General features: G+C 37.8%; 4 protein-coding genes across 5 annotated transcripts; all 4 read left to right on the top strand.

Annotated features, from left to right (window-relative positions):
* Positions 1-2337: 2337 nt before the first annotated feature.
* Positions 2338-3772, top strand: LOC146659075 (rano class II histocompatibility antigen, B alpha chain-like). Of its 2 annotated transcripts, none has more exons than XM_085422915.1 (4): positions 2338-2449; positions 2670-2933; positions 3020-3301; positions 3382-3772. In XM_085422915.1, the coding sequence occupies exons 1-4, from the start codon at positions 2371-2373 to the stop codon at positions 3507-3509; spliced, it is 753 nt and encodes a 250-aa protein (XP_085279041.1). In that variant the 5' UTR covers positions 2338-2370; the 3' UTR covers positions 3510-3772. The 2 variants fall into 2 exon arrangements, with proteins under 2 accessions (XP_085279041.1, XP_085279042.1); XM_085422916.1 differs by having other exon boundaries at positions 2343-2453.
* Positions 3773-4222: 450 nt separating this feature from the next.
* Positions 4223-7356, top strand: LOC146659074 (DLA class II histocompatibility antigen, DR-1 beta chain-like). The gene is made up of 6 exons (XM_085422914.1): positions 4223-4243; positions 4404-4670; positions 4777-5058; positions 5446-5556; positions 5653-5678; positions 5777-7356. Exons 2-6 carry the CDS (start codon positions 4466-4468, stop codon positions 5801-5803), a joined length of 651 nt encoding a protein of 216 aa, XP_085279040.1. The 5' UTR covers positions 4223-4243; positions 4404-4465; the 3' UTR covers positions 5804-7356.
* Positions 7357-7622: 266 nt separating this feature from the next.
* LOC146659073 (rano class II histocompatibility antigen, A beta chain-like) lies at positions 7623-11469 on the top strand. Its single transcript, XM_085422912.1, has 6 exons — positions 7623-7760; positions 7921-8187; positions 8294-8575; positions 9475-9585; positions 9664-9689; positions 9788-11469. The coding sequence occupies exons 1-6, from the start codon at positions 7664-7666 to the stop codon at positions 9812-9814; spliced, it is 810 nt and encodes a 269-aa protein (XP_085279038.1). The 5' UTR covers positions 7623-7663; the 3' UTR covers positions 9815-11469.
* A 757-nt stretch (positions 11470-12226) lies between these two features.
* Positions 12227-14658, top strand: LOC146659072 (H-2 class II histocompatibility antigen, A-U alpha chain-like). Its single transcript, XM_085422910.1, has 4 exons — positions 12227-12582; positions 13086-13349; positions 13438-13719; positions 13809-14658. The coding sequence occupies exons 1-4, from the start codon at positions 12501-12503 to the stop codon at positions 13949-13951; spliced, it is 771 nt and encodes a 256-aa protein (XP_085279036.1). The 5' UTR covers positions 12227-12500; the 3' UTR covers positions 13952-14658.
* Positions 14659-14849: the final 191 nt, after the last annotated feature.

Here is a 14849-nt window from a genome sequence, read left to right as displayed (position 1 = left end):
TCAAGACCTTTCTGTAAATATCCAAATTCCACATCCAACAGTGACCCTTCGTATGTTTTTACTGGAAATCTGATATATATTGCTGGTGGACTGAATCATGTCACAGCTATGAATAAAAATATATATTTGCATTAATCATATTTCACTTTGTTTGTGTTGCAGACTCTGTCAGTTTGTCATGACACACTGGGACACTGAATAGTATGGGGCTGAGCTGTTATCAGTGCATTAGCCTTTTGCTCAACAGCCAGTATATTAAGATCTAGAGGTTTCCTCACCATCTAATCACTATTTAGTGCCCAGTTTTTCTGTAGAAAATATAAAACATGTACATAGTTGAATAGATTAAGTACTACTGTATTTGAGCCAAAATAGTCAAAGTCCTCATGCTGCATATTTGCTTTTTGTGCCAATAGCCTCTAGTAACTGACTCAATTTAATATTCTTTTAACATGCAAAGCCCAGTTGAAATACTTGGTGCTACGTCAGGTGGACACAAACACTCTTACAGTGTCCTTCAAAACATTGCCCTGGGACACCCTGATCACAGATTATGTTTAGTTATGGCTTTCTCGGCTTCATGTCCGCGAGCATGCAGGAGAATTTTTTTGTCATTTGGAGTTCAAAGGCAGATCAAACTCTCCACCAGGTGGTGATAAGCTGACAGCTCTGCTCCTCTTCACTCAGGTGTACAAAGTATTTAGCTGCAGGTCTGATGACATGGCAACAGATTGGTCATATCACCTGTTCAACAAATGGGAACTCTGAGTTTCCTGGTCCAGAACAGTGATTGGAGTAAATTCAATCAACTTGTGAGTATGTTCATTCTGAGTTAAGAGAGTAAGTCACCATCGTAACATCTTTACATATAAAAACAGGAAGAAAAACAGAGCAATTTGATCAGTTTGTGCCACTTTGGCATCATCACATCAAAGAAAGAATAAAGTTTGAAATTAAATCTATACATTTTGTCAGTGTTCGTTTTGCCAGTAAGAACTTTGATCAGATAAAGCTGTATCCTAACTTTACATTTGATTTTATAGCTAATTATTCATCATCATCATCATCGTTTATTTATATAGCACTTTAAAAACACACAAGGCCGACCAAAGTGCTGAACAATAGAAACATAATAGATACCATAAGAATAATAAATACGATAAAATAACAAACATAGTGAAAACAATAAAATATAAGTAAGTGCAAGTCAGTCAACCACTGAGTCAAAAGCCAGTGATTAAAAATGCGTTTTCAATCTGGATTTAAAAACCATCACTGATGTCGATTGCCTAATGTGAAGAGGAAGATTATTCCAAAGCTTAGGTAATTATTCAGCCGAAACTTGACAGGACAAACTGTAGGAAACAAAAAGTAAAGATCAAATGTGGAGAAACGGTTGGGACACCTGGTTAGATCAGTTACCCAGATCGCAACAGACTCCAGACAGACACACCCTCGGTAATTCTGATAAATAAAGCAGTTGAACCAGTCTGAAACGAAAATAATTTTTTGAAATCTTAGTATAGTAGAGGAAGTCTAGTATAAGGAAATTAAACAGAGGATAAATGTAGCTGTTGTTTTCCCGAGAAACTTGTAGTTGCCTTTGCTTTCTTGCCACGTTTATGTAATAAGAATCCCCCCCCCCCCCCCCCCCCTTTCTGTCTAGCTATCTTTATATAAAGTTGCATTGGTATGTCAGCATAAATGGAGTCACATTTTGTCATGTAATTTCAAATGCAAATTTTCAAAGACTTCAACAAATATGAGCGAACAAACAAACTGTTTCTTTGCAGTTTGTCACAGTTGCTGTATTTCCCAAGGAGTCAAAAATGCCAATGTGTCGTGTTCAGAGATGGAGAAACATGTAGGAAGGGGAGGATGAAAGAAGAAGGTGAGAGATTATAAAAAAAAAGCCCAGGTTCACAAGTGAAATTTGATTAAGTAGGTTAATCAAAACTTTTTTTAGATTTTTTAAAATTAGATGTTGGATCCATACATGATGTGTTGACTATGTTTAACGTGAAATGTCTTGCAAAACAAATTAAAGTATGCTAACTTTTTGTTATTCAAAGGATTGATCACATCTAGGGTCTTATTTACACTCACTAAATTCTACCTATTATATTGGTTTTATAGTGTGTAGTGGCAGGAAATCAGCCATAGGGTTCTGCTGATATCTTCTTGAATTCAGTTGGTTAAATCCACAAAGAACAGCTCACAGAACAAATTTAATTGGAATTTTCTCCAGTTACTCCTTTGTTTTACTCCACCGCAGGACCTGGTCTGGTCATATGACTCACTGTGAAGTTCCCTGTTGGCAGCAGTGGTAAAGTTAAAACCAATACTGAACCACTCAGTCTGCTGTCACTGATGTCACATCACACAACAGATATGAAGCACGCTCCTCTCTTAATCCTCATACTCAACAACTTCTGTGTCTTCTCACAGAGTAAGTAAGTTTTAAGCTAACAATCTATTGCAACTTGTTTGTTCTGGAGCATGCAGTTCATGTGTTGAGACATGTTAAGCACCCATAGTCATTTTTTGTTTCTGTTACTCAAGAATGCAAATGCCTGAAAAGACATTATTAGACATAAACTGTACATATTAGCAGTCATATGACTTGACATCTATACTTTTAAGTTGTAACCACAGTTTTTTTTTTTCAGTTCCCCATGAAATGACCTACGTAGTGGGCTGTTTCGTCCAAGGCCTGACAGAGGTTCAGTTTGAGTTTGATGGCGAAGAGTTTTTATATGCCGATTTCCCAAAAAAAGAGATTGTCTACACCGTTCCCAATTTTATTTTTCCCGATCCGAGTCATGTTTTGTTGGGTTTGAGTATCCTTGAAGATGCTTTGGACAACAGGAAATGGTGTTTACTAATTACAAAAATTGCTGAAATGGAAGAGAAGTATGTGCCAGAAGAAAAAGGTAAATCAACCTCTGCATCAATCTCTGTACAGACATGATTGAGAAAATGCTGAAGAAAGTTTTACTTGTGTTTTTACCTCCTCTAGACCCTCCAGAGATCGTCCTCTTCTCTTCTGACAAAGTTGAGCTGGGAGTAGAAAACAGCCTGATCTGCTTTGTGAATCACTTCTACCCACCTTCCATCAATGTTACTTGGACCAAAAATGGCCATCCGGTGTCCACGGGGGTGTCACTCAGTCGATATTTCCCTAATAAAGATCAAACCTTCCACCAGTTTTCCACTCTGACATTCACACCAAGTGAAGGAGACTTTTACAGCTGCACTGTGGAGCACTCGGCACTGGAGACACCCAAAACAAGAATCTGGGGTAAATATTTGACCTTATGAAGTCACTAAAAACAGAAATTTCATTGTGTCTGTAATGACTTATATTGTCTTTCTCTACAGAAGCTGAGGTCATGAACAGTGATCAAAGTCTTGGACCAGCTATTTTCTGTGGAGTGGGATTGAGTCTGGGCTTACTGGGAGTCACAGTCGGAGTATTTTTCTTTGTAAAGGGACACCAACGACAGTAACTTCTGTGAGGTTAAATATAGTCAGCATATGATAAACAAATACTATATTATTTCTGCACAGTACCATTTAAAGCCAATAAAGTTAACACACACAAAACAAATCCAGTAACTCAAGATGTGATAGAGACTAAATGTGAGTTTGTACAATGTATACAGTGTTTAATAAACTTCGATGTACATCATGTAAATCAGTTGTATTTTTGATTTTGTCTTCTTTGATATATTAACCACATAACTTGTAGAGATTGTGGTTCTTATAAAACTATAACTGTTATTTTTGTTTATACTTTGCATATACATATATTTAATTACATTTTTTATACAAAAACATGATAAAGTGATTCAAAGCTTTTTGTATTCTGTGTGTTTCTTTTTGTGTTTTACATAAATACTATATTCTACCAATACAAAACTTGCTTTACTAGTAATGTGTAATGTTCTGTTTTGTTTGTGTAATGACTGTATAGTCATGATCCACAAAAAATTCTGAGCACTCAATTTGACTGAAGTGGCACCATGAAAAAAATGCTGGTTCAAAATCTTTACTTCCCTGATTTTTTAACCAAATGTTGTTGTTTTTTACTTCTTTTTTTTTTTTTTCATTGGTAATCTGAGATTTTTTGCAAAATAACTGGGGAGGTACCCAGTAACAACAAGAGCACTGAAATCAAAACAATACATTTCAGTATTGTTTTTCAGCAATACATTGCTTTTGCTCGTCTTTTCCACAGAAGGTAAGTTAGACTTTTTATTTATACTGCTGATCAAAGTGATACAACAGACTCAAATAGCTACTTAGCAGCTATCTGTTTAGCTGTAGCATGTGATGTGTGATGATAGGATATACATTTAACTAGCCATATTAACTACTGTTTGTTGGAAAACATTTTTCAGGCGCTCTCTTTGGATATTATGTGGCTCATTGCCAGTTTACTTCCCCTGACGGCCACGATGCCATGTACGTGGAGCAGTTTTACTTTAATAAGGTGCTAGAAGGCCAATACAACAGCAGTGTGGGGAAAGTAGTCGGTTACACAGAGAACGGAATAGAATTTGCAGATAAGCTCAACGGTGACCAGGGCTTTATGAAACATGAGGTATGGAAATCAAACCTTTGCAAAAGAAATGTCCCACTGATTTATGATGAGCTCCAGAATTCAGGTAATTTTCACAAAACATCACAGCAATTATCTCAAAACTGTCTCTCTTTCTTTCTGTCTACAAAGAAAGTCAAGTTTTGTTTTAATGACTTGTATGTTTCCTCTAGTCGAGCCCTACGTTTGGCTGAGGTCTGTGGATGCAGCAGACAGCAGACATCCAAGCATGCTCGTCTGCAGCGCGTACAACTTTTACCCAAAACAAATCAAACTAACGTGGCTCAGAGACGGAAAGCAGACAACAACTGATGTGACTTCCATTGAGGAGCTGCCAAATGGAAACTGGCTCTACCAGATCCATTCCTTCTTGGAGTATACACCCACACCTGAGGAAAAAATCTCATGCATGGTGGAGCATGCAAGCCTCATGAAGCCCCTGATATATGACTGGGGTAAGAGAGTATTTAATGCCACCTGTATCTGAGCTTTAGATTAGACAATTACACAACATTTCATACTATTTTGGACATGTTTAGCTAAAGCCAGTTAACTTAATAATAAGTAGTTACATTTAATCCAAATCATTAAAGTACATTTTTCTGCCTGTATTTCTGTATTTTGTAACTGATTATCATTCAAATGCGACTTTGCTTTCTTTGTGGATATATCCACATTTCCCAGCATGCATTCCTTTGAAATTTTATGAGAGAACTCCAACACAGAATTCACAGAGTAAAAGGCCCATGCTGCCACACATTAAAAACCACCAAGAGAAAAGTGATCAGAAAAGTGAAAGATATGTAGATGTAATCTGCTGCTGCTAATAAATGTGTTTTCAGAACCATCGCCTGACTCAGGGAGAGATAAGATTGCTGTTGGTGCAGCAGGGCTGCTGCTGGGTTTGGTGTTTTCATTTGCTGGGCTCATTTACTACAAGAAGAAATCCAGTGGTGAGAGATTCTTTCTAATAAACATAAAAGAATGTTTTTGTCATGACAGCATCTACTGATAAGATTTATTGATAAAAATGTTGAACCTTTCTGCAGGGCGGGTCATGGTGTCAACAACCGAGGTAGATGTTTATATTTAACAGTTATTTTTCCATCACTTTGAAACAGATGTGGAAACATCTACCAGACTATAATAAATCTCTTTTTCTTTTTTCTGCAGGTTTTATACCCCGATGACACACTTTGAGTCGGAGCAGCCTTTTGGATTTCACTGAGATTTTGGTTCTGATTATGTAAAACGTTGTGGTCGACTTGCTTGTCCTTAAACTGCCGTCTGAGCTTTTCACAGACGCACAGAGACTCACATCATCCACATTTTCTCCTCACACTGTAAACTTGATCCAAACTCTGAATCACATCAGCTGAGCTTCCACCAGCAAACAGCTGTGTACTGTTTCCTGTCTGCTTCATTTTGGAAAGAAGAATTTAAAAAGTGAATGTAATATGATGTTTTGTTTTGGGTTTTTTTTTTTTTAGCTTACTCTACCGCCCTCAAGTGGCCAAAAAATCAGTTAATGCAGGTAAACCTTCAGCACATGTCGAAAATGGCAGCTGTAAAGCACTGCGGGGTGAAAACAGGAAATGGGCAGTAAGGGCATAATATTTGGACATTGCAGAGAAAATAGTAATTATTCAAATTCATGTTTATCTAGTCTGTGTAACAAACATGTGTCATCCTGTCTTTCTATCCCAGCTACCCTGGTGTGGATGGTAAATCAATTTCACTACAGATATCAACTACAATCAACTACTGATAATAAATATAACACTTGTGTTTGCTTAAACATTCCATCCATGTGTGGTTGAGGACATACATCCACAGGCCATTTCTTTAGGTACATCCATTTAACTGCTTGGTAACAGAAATATTTAATTAGCTAATCACATGGCAGCATCTTAATGTACTTAGGCATGTAAACATGGTCAAATCCAAAGGGAGGCAGGTGATTTAACCAACTTGAACATGACATGGTTGTTGGTGCCAGACTGGAGTGTTTCCAGAACTACTGATTCTTCCACAGAGAATTGTATGAAAAAGAGAAAATATCCCATCAGTGGTAGTTCTTTGGGTTTAAATGTCTTACTGATTTCAGCGGTTAGCAGAACAGTTTTGGGTTCATAGGAAGGCCACAGTAATTAAAATAACCACTCGTTACAACCGAGGTTTGCAAAAAAAAGTAAAGAAAAAAGAAAAAGCACTGCAGCAGCAGAAGCCCACACTGAGTACCACACCTGTCAGCTAAGAACGAGAACAGTTGTTACAGACTCAAAAGTGGACAATAGAAGATTTGAAAACTGCAGCCTGGTCTGATGAGTTGATTTCTGCTGCAAAATTCAGATGGTAGAGTCAGAACGTGGTGTAAAAAACATGAAAGCCTGGATCCACCCTACCTTGTATCAACAGTTCAGCCTGCTGGTGGTGTAACAATGCTTGTGATGTTTTCTTAACATTATGACCATGGTGTACCATCTTCTGCTGGCTGCTTCCACCAGGATAATACAACATTGTCACAAAGCTGAGATCATCTCAAACTGGTTTCTTGAACACTAAATTTAGTTCGCTGTCCTCAAATGGCCTCCAAGTAAATAGATGTCAATCCAACAGAGCACCTGTAGGATGTAGTGGATCAGGAAATTCACATCATGGTTGTTTAGCCAACACTAAATTTTATACAAAAACGATGATAAAGTGATTCAAAGCTTTCTGTGTGTTTCTCTTTGTGTTTTACATAAGTACTGTAATCTACCAATACAAAATTTGCTTTACTAGCAATGTGTATTGTTTTGTTTTATAAATTACACTTAGAAAAGATATAAATCCTGAGTTCTCCATTTGACTGAAGTGGCACCATTACTTCCGGATTTTTAACCAAATGTATTTTTTACTTCTTTTTCCCCATCGGTAATCTTTATGCAAAATAACTGAGGAGGGAATATGAGACCCACTGACATTATGAGCACTGAAATCAAAACAATACATTTCAGGAACTCAACTTCCTGATTTTTACAACTCAGTGCCAACTTTAACCACTGCTGTCTAGGTGTGATGATTCAGTCACTCTACTCTTATTTACCAGACAGCATGTCTCATACTCACAGTTTTCTTCCTTTCTTTGTGCTTTTGCTCGTCTTTTCCACAGAAGGTAAGTTAGACTTTTTATTTATACTGCTGATCAAAGTGATACAACAGACTCAAATAGCTACTTAGCAGCTATCTGTTTAGCTGTAGCATGTGATGTGTGATGATAGGATATACATTTAACTAGCCATATTAACTACTGTTTGTTGGAAAACATTTTTCAGGCGCTCTCTTTGGATATTATGTGGCTCATTGCCAGTTTACTTCCCCTGACGGCCACGATGCCATGTACGTGGAGCAGTTTTACTTTAATAAGGTGCTAGAAGGCCAATACAACAGCAGTGTGGGGAAAGTAGTCGGTTACACAAAGAACGGAATAAAAGTTGCAGATAAGCTCAACGGTGACCAGGGCTTTATGAAACATGAGGTATGGAAATCAAACCTTTGCAAAAGAAATGTCCCACTGATTTATGATGAGCTCCAGAATTCAGGTAATTTTCACAAAACATCACAGCAATTATCTCAAAACTGTCTCTCTTTCTTTCTGTCTACAAAGAAAGTCAAGTTTTGTTTTAATGACTTGTATGTTTCCTCTAGTCGAGCCCTACGTTTGGCTGAGGTCTGTGGATGCAGCAGACAGCAGACATCCAAGCATGCTCGTCTGCAGCGCGTACAACTTTTACCCAAAACAAATCAAACTAACGTGGCTCAGAGACGGAAAGCAGACAACAACTGATGTGACTTCCACTGAGGAGCTGCCAAATGGAAACTGGCTCTACCAGATCCATTCCTTCTTGGAGTATACACCCACACCTGAGGAAAAAATCTCATGCATGGTGGAGCATGCAAGCCTCATGAAGCCCCTGATATATGACTGGGGTAAGAGAGTATTTAATGCCACCTGTATCTGAGCTTTAGATTTGAAAATTACACAGTATTTCATTAGTTACTTCATTTTACAGGTTTGCACATCTAAATCAACTCAGTGAGAGCTTAAACATAAAATATAGTTAGCTGATACTAAATACAACTGAACCAAATGCAAATTTTCTGCTTTTTGTTTGCGTAAAACAAGAAACTTGTCAGCTTAAGACAAGAGATGTTATAAAAGGTGTTTCATGCTATTTTGGACATGTTATCTTAAAGCAAATTTACTTAATAATAAGTAAATTCCACTTACATTTACTCCAAATGATTTAAATACATTTTTCTACCGGTATTTTCAGTCAAGTCAAATTGATAATCATTCAAATGTGACTTTGCGTTATTCTTGGATCTATACAATCAACATTTTTCAGCATGTATTCAATTTGACATTTTATGAGAAAACATCAACGAGGAATTCACAGAGTAGAAGGCTGATTTTGCCACACATTAAAAACGGCCGAGAGGATTTAGCGACATAGCAGTGATGTGGTTAACACTGTCACCTCACAGCAAGCAGGTTCCTGGTTTGAAACTCCTGGTTGGCCAGGCCTTTCTGTATGCAGTTTCTCCCTGTGCGTGTGTGGGCTTCCTCTAGTTACTCCAGCTTCCTCTTCAAGTCCAAAGACAAGCATGTTACTCTAGGTCAGCTGGTACTTCTAAACTGGCCATCCACATGAGGAAGATTAATAAAATACTGCATGAATGTACAACACATTGTAGTCTAATGCACTTTAGAGTTATTAATAAAGTAAAAGTATTGTCATCTGATTGACTCATGATTCATATATTTGATATATATCAGTCTAAAATATGTAGATGTAATCTGCTGCTGCTGATAAATGTGTTTTCAGAACCATCGCCTGACTCAGGGAGAGATAAGATTGCTGTTGGTGCAGCAGGGCTGCTGCTGGGTTTGGTGTTTTCAGTTGCTGGGCTCATTTACTACAAGAAGAAATCCAGTGGTGAGAGATTCTTTCTAATAAACATAAAACAATACTTGTGATAAGATTTAATGATAAAAACGTTGAACCTTTCTGCAGGGCGGGTCATGGTGTCAACAACCGAGGTAGATGTTTATATTTAACAGTTATTTTTCCATCACTTTGAAACAGATGTGGAAACATCTACCAGACTATAATAAATCTCTTTTTCTTTTTTCTGCAGGTTTTATACCCCGATGACACACTTTGAGTCGGAGCAGCCTTTTGGATTTCACTGAGATTTTGGTTCTGATTATGTAAAACGTTGTGGTCGACTTGCTTGTCCTTAAACTGCCGTCTGAGCTTTTCACAGAGGCACAGAGACTCACATCATCCACATTTTCTCCTCACACTGTAAACTTGATCCAAACTCTGAATCACATCAGCTGAGCTTCCACCAGCAAACAGCTGTGTACTGTTTCCTGTCTGCTTCACTTTGGAAAGAAGAATTTAAAAAGTGAATGTAATATGATGTTTTGTTTTTTTTACCTTACTCTACCGCCCTCAAGTGGCCAAAAATCAGTTAATGCAGGTAAACCTTCAGCACATGTCGAAAATGGCAGCTGTAAAGCACTGCGGGGTGAAAACAGGAAATGGGCAGTAAGGGCATAATAATCACTAATCACATGGCAGCATCTTAATGCACTTAGGCATGTAAACATGGTTAAATCAAAAGGGAGACAGGTGATTTAACCAACTTGAGTACTTCAAAAACTATTGATGTACTGAGATTTTTCCAACTGTCTCTGGGGTTTTACAGAGGATGGTCTGAAAAAGAGAAAATATCCAATCAGCGCCAGTTCTTTGGGTTTAAATGTTTTGTAGATGTTAGAGGTTGAGAACAGAATGGCTTTGGGCTCATAGGAAGGCCTCAGTAACTAAAATAACCACTCGATACAACCGAGGTTTGCAAAACAAAAAGCACTGCAGCAGCAGAAGCCCACACCGAGTACCACACCTGTCAGTTAAGAACAGGAACAGTTCTTACAGGCTCAAAAGTGGACAATAGAAGATTTGAAAACTGCAGCCTGGTCTGATGAGTTGATTTCTGCTGCAAAATTCAGATGGTAGAGTCAGAACGTGGTGTAAAAAACATGAAAGCCTGGATCCACCCTACCTTGTATCAACAGTTCAGCCTGCTGGTGGTGTAACAATGCTTGTGATATTTTTCCAACAGTATAACCATGGTGTACCTTCTGCTGGCTGCTTCCACCAGGATAACACACCATGTCACAAAGCTGAGATCATCTCAAACTGTTTTCTTGAACACAAAATTTAGTTCACTGTCCTCAAATGGCCTCCAAGTGAATAGATGTCAATCCAAAAGAGAACCTTTGGTATGTGGTGGATCAGGAAATTCTCTGAGGCATCTGTGCCATCAAACATTAAAGCAGCTCTGAAGGCGATGTGATACTAGTAAGTTATACCTTATAAAAAGGCTGCTGAGTGAAAAATAATGTGCTTTTTGCAAATAAAACAAGCTGTCCCCAGTTAGAAAATATACAAATAATTCATACATAAATACAAATTTCCTTATTGTAAAAACTTGATACGTTATAGTAGGAAGACTAGCCAACAGGGGCAGTGATACAATGTAATATTCAGCCAGAAAACCAGTCATGTGGATGTTACTTTGATCCTTAATGTAGATTAAACATTGATGCAGAGCATTTACTGTCAGTCAATAACATTCGCTGTTGGCAGTGAATTCTGTCCAGGATGACACACCCTGCCACACCGAAAATATAGTTCGGGAATGATTTGTTTGATGTCTTTGTTCTGAAACAGCAAGTCCAAAAATAAAGAAAAAAATTCAATGAAGAGCTCCAATAAGAATTTCTTTTGCTTTAACTTATTACTATTCACTATAAAACACTGTAAGCTGGTTAAACTTAAAAACGTAACTCTGCTGTTGCTTGGAAATGTTTTCAAGGAAGTAAACTTTTTTAAAAAAGGAACAGACTTTAGGCTAATTGCAGTCAGGTTTGTCAGTAATCACTGGATCAGCTGTTCCATCAAAGTCAACAAAAAACCGACAAAGGCAGAGAAGAAGCAGCCAGAAACCATGACGTAACACTGCAGTGAAAGGAAAGTTCACTACAGATCTCCTTTGGAAATATTTAAGAAAAATGGAAATGCCTACAGTGTGTCTGAAAGTACACAGGGCATTTTAGTGAGAACATGAGAAATCCACAGGGACCTGTGAACCCTGCAACTGTGGACACTCACTTCATTCATTATACACCACTTCTGCTTTCAGGGTTTTTACTACTTCTGTATACTTAAAAAATTCAAACGTACAGATTTCTGTGGCTTAACGTGGATAAAACCATCATCGTTTCATTATTATTAAATGAGAACCACAATTTAGGAGTATAGGAGACACAGATTTTTCTCTCTAAACTACAAGAGGGAAAGGATTTTATACCCATATGTGTGTGCGCGCATGTGTGTGTGTGTTTATAAGCAAGGTCTTCAGCTTATAGTGCAGTTTTGTTTTCTTTTTTTTGACGGTTCCTCTTTTTTGAGGAAACTAAACATGTGACCCATCTTAGAACAAAAACCTCAGAATGAGCTTCAACAGCAGGATAAGGAAGCCGGAAAGTATTGAAATGTGGAGCAGAACTGCGGTAAAGCCAAAAAGATGGTGTAAAAACTTTCATAACATCATGTGAATTTCGGAGGCAACTTTTCTGTATGACGGTGAATGCACGAAAGTTATGTAGCTACTGGCAAACGATCTCTCTGAGGTATCTCGCCTGTTCAACCGGTTAGACTGCTGCATTACCATCAGTGGTCATGTGTTAAGAAGGTGTAGCTGGGCTTTATTGTTAACTGACCCTGAAAGAGATCGTAGTTTGCATTTTGTTCAGTTTGGACCAGTGGGGGAATTTCCAATGATGGCCACCTGCAGCTCACACATGAGGCGCTCTGCTCTCGTTATCCTGCTGCTCAACAGCTTCTGCGTCTTCTCTCAAAGTAAGGATGAATTTCTAATTTACTCCTTTACTATAAACTCATACTATTCAATGTATGTTTGAATTTTCTCAATTTGTCTCCTTCTCAAGTCATCTGGTAACTTGAATTTTCTTGTTCACTAATACTACTGTGAGGTTAACAATAACACCCCAGCTTCACTGTCATGTATTTCATCACTGCTCTTCGTGATGCAGTCCTATTTTTCTGTGTAGTATTATATTAGATCATTAACTGCACTGCATGAGGTTAGGATTGTGCTTCCACCTGGGTTCATTCATGCGTTAACCTGCATTACAAGCCGGACACTCTGGAAACACATGATTTGATGTTATGAAATGTGTTACATGTTTCCTTTATTTTCCTTTAGTTTGTTATTTAATACTCCTGTCTTACTCTTTATATTTTATGTACAGTGAAAATAAAGGGCTATTCTGTTCTATTCTGTTCATACTAATACATTTATTGTTATTCTCTTGTTTGCATTTTTTTGTCTTTTTTCTCAGTTTCACATGAAATTACCTATGTCGTGGCCTGCTTTGTTGATGGGAGAACTGAGGCACAGTTTGAATTTGATGCTGAGGAGCTTATGTATACAGATTTCGAAAGACATGAAGTTGTATACACGGTGCCCCGGTATTTTATATTTAACCCAAGTGAAACATTTCAGAATTTGAATGTATATAACAATGCACAAAAAGCCAAGAGAGCATGTCCAGCACTTCTGTCATACTGGACAGTAGAGGAAAAAAATCCACCTGAAGATAAAGGTAAAGGATTTTTATTCTTGTGTTAACTTCATGTTGTAACATTGCTGATAAGATCTGATGATGTTAATTGTGTTTGATCCTACCACAGACCCCCCCGCAAGCATTCTTTACCCTGCAGATGAAGTCGAGCTGGGAGTTGAAAACAGCCTGATCTGCTTTGTGAATTACTTCTATCCACCTGACATCAATGTTACTTGGACCAAAAATGGTCATCCAGTGTCTGAGGGGGTGTTGCTCAGTCGGTATTTTCCCAATAAAGATCAAACCTTCCACCAGTTCTCAACTCTGGTGTTCACTCCAAGCGAGGGCGACATTTACAGCTGCACCGTGGAGCACTCGGCACTGGAGACACCCCAAACAAGAATCTGGGGTAAATATTTGCCCTAATGAATAAAAATAAAATGAAAAGATTTGTTTACTGTAGTCAGTAATTATGTTCTTTTTTTTCTTCTTCTGCAGAAACAGAAATAATGAAAAGCCATGAAAGTCATGGACTGGATGTTTTCTGTGCAGTGGGCCTGACTCTGGGCCTGCTGGGAGTGGCAACGGGAACATTTTTAATTGTAAAAGGACTTGAAAACAAAAAACAATATCTATCTTAGAGATTCCACACATGAAAATCACACAAATAAACAACAAAACTGGGGCACAAAGTCATGGTTCATTCAATAAACAATTCAACAATTAGGTCAGTCCAAAGGTTTAAAATTAACTGTAATGAAACAGTATCCACTAATCACATCCAGTCTTTATTGTGAGAAGTGTTTCAGATTCACACAGGAAATTCAAAAGGCCATTTGACTTTTTATTTCCTTATTTAAATTGCTGCTGTTTGCTTGGGGTGTTGCAGCACTTTTAGTTAACATGTAGTCATTTTCTGCAGTAGTAGCTCTGCAGTGTAGTGGTTTGCACATTCTTCTAACAAGCAGAAGATCTCTGGTTTGATCCTGGCATGAGACACAAATCCCTTGGGGGTTGTGTCAGGAAGGGCAGAAAAGTTTGCCAAGTAAGAGATATGGAGTTGCTGGCTGTGCTTCAGACACAAAAGCAGTGAGAAGTAGCTTGTTATTATGAATTTTAAATAAAATGTGCTAAAACAGAGTCTCTAGGAGGCAGCAGTAAAATGCAACAAGGTTTTCTCAAGTAGTGAAGACTGGATTAATATGTTTGCATTATATGCACAATAAATATAGTTTGCCGTAGCTGGGCAATGAAGCTAATTTTTGTCTGTAACCAAACACCACCTTTATTGTTTATGTAACTTTGATTGTTATTTAATCTTCTTTTCTATACCAGCAAAATAAAGAAATCTTTGTTGAAAAAAATGACTGTTGTCTTTCAGCTCTTTATCTTTGGTTCCAAAACCCGTAAAGCTCTGATGTCCCATTAAATAAACACATCGGCCATTAAAATCAGTATTATTACAAATAAATAAAAACATATTTCCTGATATGCTATAGATATAGATATAAGCTGCTAGCCTGCTAGTGTTCAGATAAA

This window comes from Rhamphochromis longiceps, linkage group LG11 (assembly GCF_057381845.1).
Source record: "Rhamphochromis longiceps isolate RC_006_pf linkage group LG11, R_longiceps_female_GT1.1, whole genome shotgun sequence".
Classification (NCBI taxonomy): domain Eukaryota; kingdom Metazoa; phylum Chordata; class Actinopteri; order Cichliformes; family Cichlidae; genus Rhamphochromis; species Rhamphochromis longiceps.
This window is presented reverse-complemented; position numbering and strand designations above follow the sequence as displayed.

Excerpts from the sequence above, each read along its gene's own strand:
- LOC146659075 (XM_085422915.1), top strand. The coding sequence starts at position 2,371 with ATGTCACATCACACAACAGATATGAAGCACGCTCCTCTCTTAATCCTC. Across the intron at positions 2,450-2,669 it reads CTTCTGTGTCTTCTCACAGA|TTCCCCATGAAATGACCTAC; the intron begins GTAAGTAAGTTT and ends TTTTTTTTTCAG. Across the intron at positions 3,302-3,381 it reads ACCCAAAACAAGAATCTGGG|AAGCTGAGGTCATGAACAGT; the intron begins GTAAATATTTGA and ends CTTTCTCTACAG.
- LOC146659074 (XM_085422914.1), top strand. The coding sequence starts at position 4,466 with ATGTACGTGGAGCAGTTTTACTTTAATAAGGTGCTAGAAGGCCAATAC. Across the intron at positions 4,671-4,776 it reads TGATGAGCTCCAGAATTCAG|TCGAGCCCTACGTTTGGCTG; the intron begins GTAATTTTCACA and ends TGTTTCCTCTAG. Across the intron at positions 5,557-5,652 it reads CTACAAGAAGAAATCCAGTG|GGCGGGTCATGGTGTCAACA; the intron begins GTGAGAGATTCT and ends ACCTTTCTGCAG.
- LOC146659073 (XM_085422912.1), top strand. The coding sequence starts at position 7,664 with ATGATTCAGTCACTCTACTCTTATTTACCAGACAGCATGTCTCATACT. Across the intron at positions 7,761-7,920 it reads GCTCGTCTTTTCCACAGAAG|GCGCTCTCTTTGGATATTAT; the intron begins GTAAGTTAGACT and ends AACATTTTTCAG. Across the intron at positions 8,188-8,293 it reads TGATGAGCTCCAGAATTCAG|TCGAGCCCTACGTTTGGCTG; the intron begins GTAATTTTCACA and ends TGTTTCCTCTAG.
- LOC146659072 (XM_085422910.1), top strand. The coding sequence starts at position 12,501 with ATGATGGCCACCTGCAGCTCACACATGAGGCGCTCTGCTCTCGTTATC. Across the intron at positions 12,583-13,085 it reads CTTCTGCGTCTTCTCTCAAA|TTTCACATGAAATTACCTAT; the intron begins GTAAGGATGAAT and ends CTTTTTTCTCAG. Across the intron at positions 13,350-13,437 it reads AAATCCACCTGAAGATAAAG|ACCCCCCCGCAAGCATTCTT; the intron begins GTAAAGGATTTT and ends ATCCTACCACAG.